This window comes from Phaseolus vulgaris, chromosome 2 (assembly GCF_000499845.2).
Source record: "Phaseolus vulgaris cultivar G19833 chromosome 2, P. vulgaris v2.0, whole genome shotgun sequence".
NCBI classification, from domain to species: domain Eukaryota; kingdom Viridiplantae; phylum Streptophyta; class Magnoliopsida; order Fabales; family Fabaceae; genus Phaseolus; species Phaseolus vulgaris.
This window is the reverse complement of record NC_023758.2, coordinates 34,419,000-34,428,784: the sequence shown is the minus strand read 5'-3', so window position 1 is coordinate 34,428,784 and position 9,785 is coordinate 34,419,000. Positions and strand designations below refer to the sequence as shown.

General features: G+C 32.7%; 2 protein-coding genes across 3 annotated transcripts; one reads left to right on the top strand and one right to left on the bottom strand.

The window, feature by feature from the left end:
* Positions 1-221: 221 nt before the first annotated feature.
* Positions 222-2,969, bottom strand: LOC137811638 (pentatricopeptide repeat-containing protein At4g33170-like). The gene is made up of 2 exons (XM_068613441.1): positions 703-2,969; positions 222-453 (listed from the first exon to the last, which is right to left on the bottom strand). The coding sequence occupies exon 1, from the start codon at positions 2,507-2,509 to the stop codon at positions 788-790; it is 1,722 nt and encodes a 573-aa protein (XP_068469542.1). The 5' UTR covers positions 2,510-2,969; the 3' UTR covers positions 222-453; positions 703-787.
* A 3,378-nt stretch (positions 2,970-6,347) lies between these two features.
* Positions 6,348-8,859, top strand: LOC137811635 (uncharacterized). Of its 2 annotated transcripts, none has more exons than XM_068613438.1 (4): positions 6,348-6,548; positions 7,210-7,305; positions 7,624-7,684; positions 8,587-8,859. In XM_068613438.1, the coding sequence occupies exons 2-4, from the start codon at positions 7,221-7,223 to the stop codon at positions 8,597-8,599; spliced, it is 159 nt and encodes a 52-aa protein (XP_068469539.1). In that variant the 5' UTR covers positions 6,348-6,548; positions 7,210-7,220; the 3' UTR covers positions 8,600-8,859. The 2 variants fall into 2 exon arrangements, with proteins under 2 accessions (XP_068469539.1, XP_068469540.1); XM_068613439.1 differs by having other exon boundaries at positions 6,406-6,548; positions 7,192-7,305.
* The last annotated feature ends 926 nt before the right edge of the window (positions 8,860-9,785 follow it).

The following is a 9,785-nucleotide window of genomic DNA, read 5'->3' as shown; positions in this document are numbered from 1 at the left end:
ACCGGATATAATTTAGCACATCGTAGACAGCGAGTCAAGAATTTAAGTGGCTTCAAAGTCAAAGAAAGAAAACAATATAATGAAACCTATATAATTATTCCTTGCTATTTTAAACAGATGATCTTTTTATTGTTTACCTACCTTCTGGTTCCTCGTATCCCTCTTTTCCCATTAACTTTGTTTCCTAATTGGCAGTTAAACTTTTCGCTATAAATTGAAAGTAGTCATAATAATTTTTGCATTTGTAATTTTGTATAATTGTTTTCCATAGTGGGACTCTGAACTACGAATAGCCCCATATAATTGTTCAATCAAGCAATAGATCGGGACTGAAATAGCATGCCTCATACAAGCAATCTTTCAGATACATGAGACCCAAAGTGTACTCACCAAGTCACCTCAAGAGCTTCAGAATGTTATTAAGTGGAGTACTGCCCTGCCCAGCCTCCTTAACTGCAGTTCATGCAATAACCATGAGAAAACAACAAACAAAGGGAATAACACAAATTCCACGCATCTCTTTGTTTGTAAGAGAAATCTGCATACTAAAATTTTCAAAGTCACAATTCACCTATTTGCTTGCCTTCACTAGAAAGTTTGTGATGAAATTATCTTTAAAACTTGATCAAACTCAAAAACAGGATAAAATGCCAAAAAAAACATGAAAGCATACTACAGAACTACAGTAAGAAAAAGACTTACCACTATGTGAAAAAAAATCAGGTTCTTTCTCAATATCATCTGCTATTAGAAATAACCCTCAAACATGTTCAGTCATTAATATATTCTACCATATGTCTCTACATGTACAGTTACCATTCACAAATCTATGGTATCTGTTGACATCCCTCACAATAATTTCCCTTTCCAAAACTCTTGTCATATACTTAAAAGCCACATGGCAATCCTTACAAATCCTCAAATTCTTCACAATCCTTAACGGCTTCCCTGGTAGTGCAGATCCACACAACATCCCAAACGCAACAGCCAACTTCTCACTGTGATACCATAGAGCCTCCTTTCTCTTTTCCTCCCGAACATTATGCAAGACCTCATCCCAAACAGGAACATACCCTAGTTTTTCAATATCCCCCATAAGCTCTGCCAACTTCTGATAAATTTCCTTGGACCTCTCATGCTTCCAATCCCCCGCCACAAACACATGAACTTCTCCCTGCACTTCAATCCAACTTCTCCCTACTTTTTTCTTCACCCTCCTATCCTTTATCATCTTCCTCAATTCTGCAACATCATCCCACCTCCCCACACTCGATAACACGTTAGAAAGAACAACATAAGCAAAATCATCATGCGGCTCTAGCTCCAACACCCTCTTCGCCATATACCAAGCTCTGTCGGCCTCACCAAGATTCGCACAAGCCCATAGCAGAGCTCGCCAAACTGCAGCATCCGGCTCAAACGGCATATTCAATACAATCCTCTCAGCACGCTCAAATTCTCCCATACGCGCTATTGCACCCACCAAACATGTACAATGCTCCAAACTCGGGTCCAAACCATAATCCACAATCATCCTCGTAAACCATTGATCAATCTGCCGAAACATCCCAGCATTACACAAAGCAGTCAGGATCGCCAAAAAGCTATACTCATCAGGCACAAGTCCACAACCTTTCATAGACTCAAACAGTTCAGAAGCAGATTCATAATCCCCTTGCTGTGCATAACCAGCCATCATTGCATTCCACACTACAATATTCATATCAGATAAACTGTCCTCAAAAACCCTCCTCGCATCGTTAACAACACCTGCTTTGCCATACCCATTAACGAGAGCACTACCCACCACCACATCGGTATCAAACCCCACAATAATTACATGTGCATGCATCATTTTACACTGCTCCAACGCAGCAAGCTGAGCCGCAGCGCGTAAACCCCCGGAAACGCAGTGAACAGTGGACGCCAAACCCCGACGAGTCATGTCTGTAAAGGCGGATAAAGCGTCCAGAGAGCGGGAATTCTGAGCAAGAGCAACGACCAAGGCGGAACAACAGACATTGTCCGGGTGGGGAATATCGGCAAACACTTTGCGGGCATTGAGGGGCATGCGGAACTTGGCGTAGAGGGAGAGGAGGGAGGAGGCGGTGAAGGGATGGCGGGCGAGGGCGAGTTTGAGGGCGAGGCAGTGGAGCGAGAGGGCGAAGGAGAGGGCGGAGACAGCGGCACAGGATTCGAAGAGGGAGGCGAGGGTGCGGTGGTTGGGGAGAGTGGGGTAGCGGAGCATGGCGAGGAAGTGGCGGAGGGAGAGGAGGGTGTTGGAGTGGCCGGAAATGAGAGCGGTCCATGAAACAACGTTGGGAGGATTAGGGAGATGATGGAAGAGGGAAAGGGCGTAGGAAGAGACGTTGGATTTGGAGTAGTGGGTTATCAGATTGTTCCACACTGCACGGTCTTTGCTCTCCGTTCTTATGGCTCGAGCGTGCCTGGCACGGGGATCCATCCACCATCTTCCTCCTTCTTTCTCCTTTTCATCACACCACACCATTCTTCCTACCACAACACCCACTCACTCTCTCTTTCATCTACATTTCTCACAACACTTTCCATTTCAACAACCATTGTAACATCTCTATTGCCTCAATCTCAGGTTTAATCACTTGGAACCTCATCTCACCTTTCAATAATTCAAATTCCCTCACTACAAATAGGTTTACGCAGTTAAAACATGCCTTAAAAGTTTATTCCTTATTTTGAATGCTCCAAATTTCAACTCATTATGGCATAATAATATGAACATCAACCAAGTGAGGACCGGTGATACCGTGATACAGGGTTACTTAAAAGGGTGGGCAGATTAAGTGTTTCCTTGTTCAATTCCCACTTTGGCAAAAAAAAAAAAAATTTATTTTTTGCTGAGTGAAAATTAGTGTTGTAATTTTTGTTGTTGATTGGTTGTGGATGTTCGGGGTTTTTTGCACTGACTTTGAATTGCTAATTGAGAAAATGTCTAGAAGCTTTGATGTTTGCGATATATAACAAATAGAATGTTGTTTCCAAGGTTCACACTCAACTCAAGGGATATAAAAATAGAAGCACTCTTATTCTAAGAGATAACTTCACATTCATGAATGACTTATAAGTAAGAATTATGTTTTACTAAACCATCTAGAAAATTATTTATGTAAGCACCCATAAGCTCTTATGGAATAAATGAATATGTAAGTGTATGCACATTAAGCGATTTTGTCATTGTCTATTTATTGTCAATTTGTCAATTGACAAACATCTATTTATAGGCACCACAAAAAGTTTTGTTATGGCCCACTACTTTTGCATTGTCCTTTGTATTAGAGTTTTCCATTAGAGATGTTTGACTCTCTGTATTTCCTTGTTATACTCCTTTGTGGAGGAAAAAGATAAGTTTTATCGAAGCAACTATTTTATTTGTATTGAATGCACTACAATGAGCATATATCACTAAAAAGGTAGGTAAAGGTAGGTTTCGTGTGTGTCATGGTCTATTTTGAAAGTTGTGAGAATGCTCTTTTAAGGGTATACAATCTTCTAAGTGTTCAATGTTGTATTAGAGTCATTTGTTGATATCATGGTCACCTAACTCTTCATGCATCTATTGCTTCTTCACAAGTAAGAATTTACTAAGTCGTCTTTTAAGAGATAATTTCACATACATCAAGAATCTACTAGTAAGAACTCTCTTTTACTACGTCGTTTAGAAGACAATTTATCTAATCACTTAGAAGCTTTGAAAAAATGTGTAAGTATATGCATGTTAAGAAGTTATGTAATTCCCTTTTCATCATCAATTCTTTTATGTGCTTGGAGAATTTTTATTTCTAGTAATCACAAAAAGATTTATTTTAACCCTTGTGTTAGAACTTCCTATGTTTGATTTTATACTTACACTTCACTTTATACTTCTTTATTAAGGAAAATGACAAGTTTTATCTAAGTAATTATGTTGCATGTATTGTTCTCACTAAAATAAGCATAAATCGCTCAAGGGTAGGTTGTGAGTGTCAAGATCTTCTTTGAATGTTATGATAGTGTTCTTTAAGAGTGCATTATCTTCTAGGTGTTTAATGTTGTATTGGAGTTGTACATCAATATCAAGGTCTTGTAATTATTCATGCATCCCTCCTCTCTTCTTTACAAGTAAGAATTTCTTAAGTCATCTTCTAAAAGATAACTTCATGTGAAAGATTTACAAGTAAAATATCTCATTCACTAAGTTATCTTAAATATTATTTATCTACACTAAAAATATTTGAAAAATTGAAAGAATATGAAAGTGTATGCATGTTAAGCAAATTTTCATTGTCTAATTTTCGTTAATTAATCAATTATTTAATGTGCATGACGAGCTTTTATTTATAAGTATCACAAAAAAAATTGTTGCGACCTAATACTTTTGCATTGTCCTTTGTGTCAAAATTTTCCATCAGAGATGTTTACTTTATGATAACAATTTTTTTATTTTACTCATTTGTTGAGATAAAGACAAGTTTTATCTAAGCTTCTAAATTGTCAATAATGAAGAACTTCTATGTATAGGCATCATAAAAAGATTTGTTGTGACCTAATGTCTTTGCATTGCTCTTTATGTCAAAGTTTTCATGAGAGATTTACTTTATATTAATACTTCACTATTATACTCCTTTGTTGTGAAAAAAAATACAAGTTTTAGCTAAGCATCTATGCGATCATATTGAAATAAACACATAGATTATGCATATGTTAGGATCTAGTTTTAAAGTTGTGACGTTGTTCTTTAAGGTAGACAATCTTTAAGTTATTTAATGTTGCTTTAGAGTCATTTGTTCATATAAATCATCTAACTTTATAGATTTGTCACTTTTTCATAAGCAAAATTGACTAAGTCATCTTCTAATTGTTTTTTCTAAGTCTAGAAGAAGATTTATCTAATAACTCATAAACTTTGAAAGAATATGCAAGTTTAAACAGTTTTTCCGTCATATCTCAATTGTCAATTCATCAACTTTTCATAAGCGTAACAAGCTTCTATTTATATGTGTAAAAAAAAAATTTGTGACCCAATATTTCCAAATTATTTTTTTGTCAAATCTTTTTATTAGAAATGTTTAACTTTAAGATGTACTTTACTTTTATATTATTTTGTTAAGGAAAAAATTAAACTTTATTTAAATAGCTATATTTTTTATTGTTACCACACTAAAATACACTAAAATGAGCATACATATTATTTTGTTAAGGAAAAAATTAAACTTTATTTAAATAGCTATATTTTTTATTGTTACCACACTAAAATACACTAAAATGAGCATACATTACTTAAAAGATAGGTTAAGGTAGATTATTTATATGTCTAAAAACTACTTTTTAAAATTAAACAATCTTCTAGACATTTAATATTACTTTAAAATCATCACTTATTCATCTAACTCCTGAGATATTTGTCACTTATTCATAAATTATCTAATATTTAATTGTCTAGTCTTTCAAGCAAACAAAATATATATAGACCTCTTTTACTTTTTTTTAATGCACATAACAAACTAATTATGTATAGAAAGTTATATATATATATATAAATATATAACTTTTTTATAACATTTTTATATTGTCATTATAGTATTTGTATATCTAATTATTTGTCATCTTCTTTTATTTTTGACACCCAAAAAAAAATATATTGAAATAATATTAATCACATTAAATGAAAATTATACATTGATAATATAAATAAAATACCTAATTATACATAACAAACTAATTATGTATAGAAAGTTATATATATATATATATATTTATATATATATATATATTTATATATATATATAACTTTTTTATAACATTTTTATATTGTCATTATAGTATTTGTATATCTAATTATTTGTCATCTTCTTTTATTTTTGACACCCAAAAAAATATATATTGAAATAATATTAATCACATTAAATGAAAATTATACATTGATAATATAAATAAAATACCTAATTATATATTAATAATATTAATATGAAAATTAAAATTTTCAGTAATGATATCTAGGTCCATTATTAATCACTTTTTTAACTTTTATTTTTTTATCGAAAATTTTATTTAGAGTTTCTTCTACGAATTATATATTTTCTACTCTAAGTTACGTAGTAAAATATTTTAAAAATGAAATATTAAATGAAATTATAGATAATTAAAATAACTGATTAATTTAAAAAAAAATAGGAACTAAAATTACCTTTTTTGAAAATATTTTAAAATTGAAAAAAAACTAAATTACAAATTTTATAAAATATAGAAATCAAATCACAATCCTACTTTTATTAGATAAAGGGCCAATTTTGTTGGTTTAATTTAATACATCAGTAATAGGGCCTCCAAACAATGCAAAACAAATTCAAAAAAACAATATAGTTGTATAAAAAAAACATAAAAATTGTTACCATTTGTGAGTTTCCTACGTACTTCTCTTTCCTTGTCGCCGAGATTACCGTGGTGGTCGTGGTCGACCTCTTGCTGTCTGTCCCATTCCCAAAAGCCACCGCAATCGCACCCAACTTCGTCTCTTGATCTATTATCTCAAGGTAACCAACGTTGATCCCAAAATCTATTCTTATAACGAACATCTCGATTTCACTTCCTCGTTATTCTTATCGTTTTGGACCATTTTGTTAGATTTGTTAGTTAATCTTCGTAAGGAGTTTGATGCTTGTGTTGATGAGTATGTTATCTCGTTATTGTTCTTAGATTTGAAATTGCACGGTTCCTGGGTTGAAATAAATGGGGTGCTTGGGGTGTTTGTTAGGGTGCGATTGGTTCAGAATACTATATGCGACGGACGTTTTGCGTTTTGAGGTGTATTTTCGCACCCCTGTTTTCTATGAAAAGTTTTAGGTTCCAAAGCCATTTCTAAATTGACTGTTTCATTTTTTTTACTTCGTTTTTTGAGTATCTTTTTTCCTTGTGCTCCTTTTGGACTTTTAATTATTAAAGACGAGTTTCTTTAATGCAGTAATATTTTACTTTATAGAAAAATTAGTATCCATTTATTACTATAAATTGCTTATTTTGTAGCCATGATTAGTGCACTGTTCGAGCTTGATTACTATAAATTGCTTATTTTGTAGTCAATGCTTATGTGTTTCTTGAGCATGATAACAACAATTTCAAATATTTTATATGATGATTTTTGGAGCTTTTTGTCTTGATTCTGATTGATCCAGAAAGGAAAATTTGTTTGTGCAGCTGAGGAAGAGATGAATTGGATTCAGCGCAAGATCTACCTTTACAATGTGACTTTTGGGCTCTATATGTTGGATTGGTGGGAGCGTTGTACTTTCAGTATCCTTTATTACACTATCTTTTAAATGGATTTCAACTCTTTCGTTTTTCTTTTTCTTTGTTATTCTCCTGAAATGCAAATTTTTTATCACTTTTAGATACTTATGTGTTGGTTTTCTTTAAAATATGCAACTGGGATTCATCAATTGTTGGAAACTTGTGTTCCACGTACTTCTAAGGTAGTGTAAGCAATAGTGGTTTACGTATTTTGGTTAGAAAGACAACTGAAACTATGACCAAGAGTTAAGGGATTTCTTAAATTCATATGCTGTCATGTCTGCTATGGTACTGCTAGTTGGATTTCCTAAGCTTTTGCAGATATTTTGGTGATTGTATTAATGTGTTTCGTCCTTCGATATGCTACTCGGTTCTTCAAGAGGTAGTGCATCTCTTCCCTTCTCATCAATCTCTTAATTAGTGACATAAATTGCGTTTGGCCATTTCTTAACATGCAGGTTGTTTAGTGGAATATAATGATATATATACATACATAGTTTGTTATTAGCTCTGGTAATTGCACGAATTCTTGTTATTTTGGAATACATATCTCTGCAGAGAATACTTGACATGCAGGTAGCAAATAGCACACTATGGCATTTCAGTATTCATTAACATTTTTTTGAAAAGCAAAAACGCTTAACCAATATCGTCTTACTAAACTAATTCCTTCATTTGTCTCTATCAACCATACTACAGGCTATATGTTAAATTTTGGAAAAAGCATAGATGTATGTATAAGTTATAACACATTTACAAGTTTCTACAATGATCAGATGATAACCATTGGTCAAAAACTCAAACTAAGTTGACACCTTTCCACCAACTTCCTTCACTGCTATAGTTGTAAATTAGAGATCCAAGCCACAATAAGCAGAGCCCTTCCATGGGGAGATTATATGTTTATATCATTGGAATCCAATTGATGTAAATACTTTCTAGTGCAGTGCTGAAATATCCTATTATGAGAGCATATCTTAGCATCCAATCTGGCCCTATTACCAATTCTGAATATGCAATTAAATGTGGAATTACATGTTCACTCCCATTTACTGATTTAAAATATAATGCTCAAGGTCTTCAATTAATCTATTGATCAAGGAAAGCTACATATAGTGCAAATTGTGGTAGTTTCTTCAATGGCACTGTTTAGACCAGCATGGAAATTCAACCTTATTATTATAGCTCTCAATTGGTAGGGAATATCTGTGCATGTTGTGATTGATATTACTGTGTCAATCTGGCCTTTTCTCCCTGTCTAAACTTTATACTTTTTAATGTCAGGTATGTTTGCTAAGAAACAAATCCATTCTCACGTGAGGAAGCAAATGTAGATTGTTACTTGGTGGCAGTTTAAATTAGTTGCAGCGGTGTATTTGGTATAGCTGACTAGGGAATATCTTGATATAGCTTCACTTAGAATTTCTTAAAGCTTCTTTTCATGCCAACTATACACCGTCATGATTCTTATTTGAACATTTCTTTACTTATAAGCTTGTATGGATGCCGTTTGATATTCTTTACATTGTAATAATTATTATTGGAAATGTTCGTTTAGACTTTTGAATTGTGGAAACTGTGAACTGTTACGTGATACCCAACCAAAATAAAAAGTGGGAGTGTAATTAAAAATAACATCTTTAACATTTGGAGACAATGATTAAAGCATAGTAAGATCAAATTAGACCCAAGTTGGTCTATTGATTTAACTATGTTTAAGCTTTTTGTATTTTCTAAGATGGATTTAATTTATATTTAGATTAAATATGTTTTTCTTTCTTCTACGTCAAACTGAAAAACCTCTAGTTTAAACTTGTTATAGTACAAGAAAAAAAAAACATGTTTAACCATTTTATATTTCTAATGAAATGAATCCAAGGATCTTCATATATTATTACTTTTTCTTCTTTAAAGGTTCTTCATTTTAAGAATGTACTCGGAATTTTTAACTTCTATCTTTAAAGGATGTTCAAATTGTAGCTGAATTTGAATTCGAACAGTTAAAAATAACGGAGATTTTATCATTAAAATCTACGATTACTCGTACAAACATTTATAAGTTTCTAACCATAATGCGTGCGTGTTCATATAGAAAAAAAGCAATTAAAGCTAATTCCAATGTTTAAACCCTCTTGATTAAAAAACTCACCACCAAGTAAGGTGTTTGACTCACGTATCTGATCGTCCTTCAATTTTTTGCTTGGTGTGAGCCAACCCACAACTCATTCTTCAATATACACTATCTTTTAATAAATTATTGATGTCTTAGAGTTCTAGGAAAATCATTTAGTTAAAGTAAAATCTAAATCATTTTACTTCCCTTGCATGATAAGTAATAAACACGCTGTGTTTATATTCCGATGGGTTACCAATACCAAAAGATACATATAATTTGTAGTAAAAATAAATAAACAAAGCAGACACAATAAAATTTTAATAATTTTTTTCTCCATAGAAATTGAATACGGAATTTACAATAACTC

What these genes read in the sequence shown, in the direction of transcription:
- LOC137811638 (XM_068613441.1), bottom strand. Translation starts at nt 2,509, where the DNA reads ATGGTGTGGTGTGATGAAAAGGAGAAAGAAGGAGGAAGATGGTGGATG.
- LOC137811635 (XM_068613438.1), top strand. Translation starts at nt 7,221, where the DNA reads ATGAATTGGATTCAGCGCAAGATCTACCTTTACAATGTGACTTTTGGG. An exon ending in GTGGGAGCGTTGTACTTTCA is followed by an intron (nt 7,306 to 7,623) that starts GTATCCTTTATT and finishes AAGCTTTTGCAG; the next exon opens with ATATTTTGGTGATTGTATTA.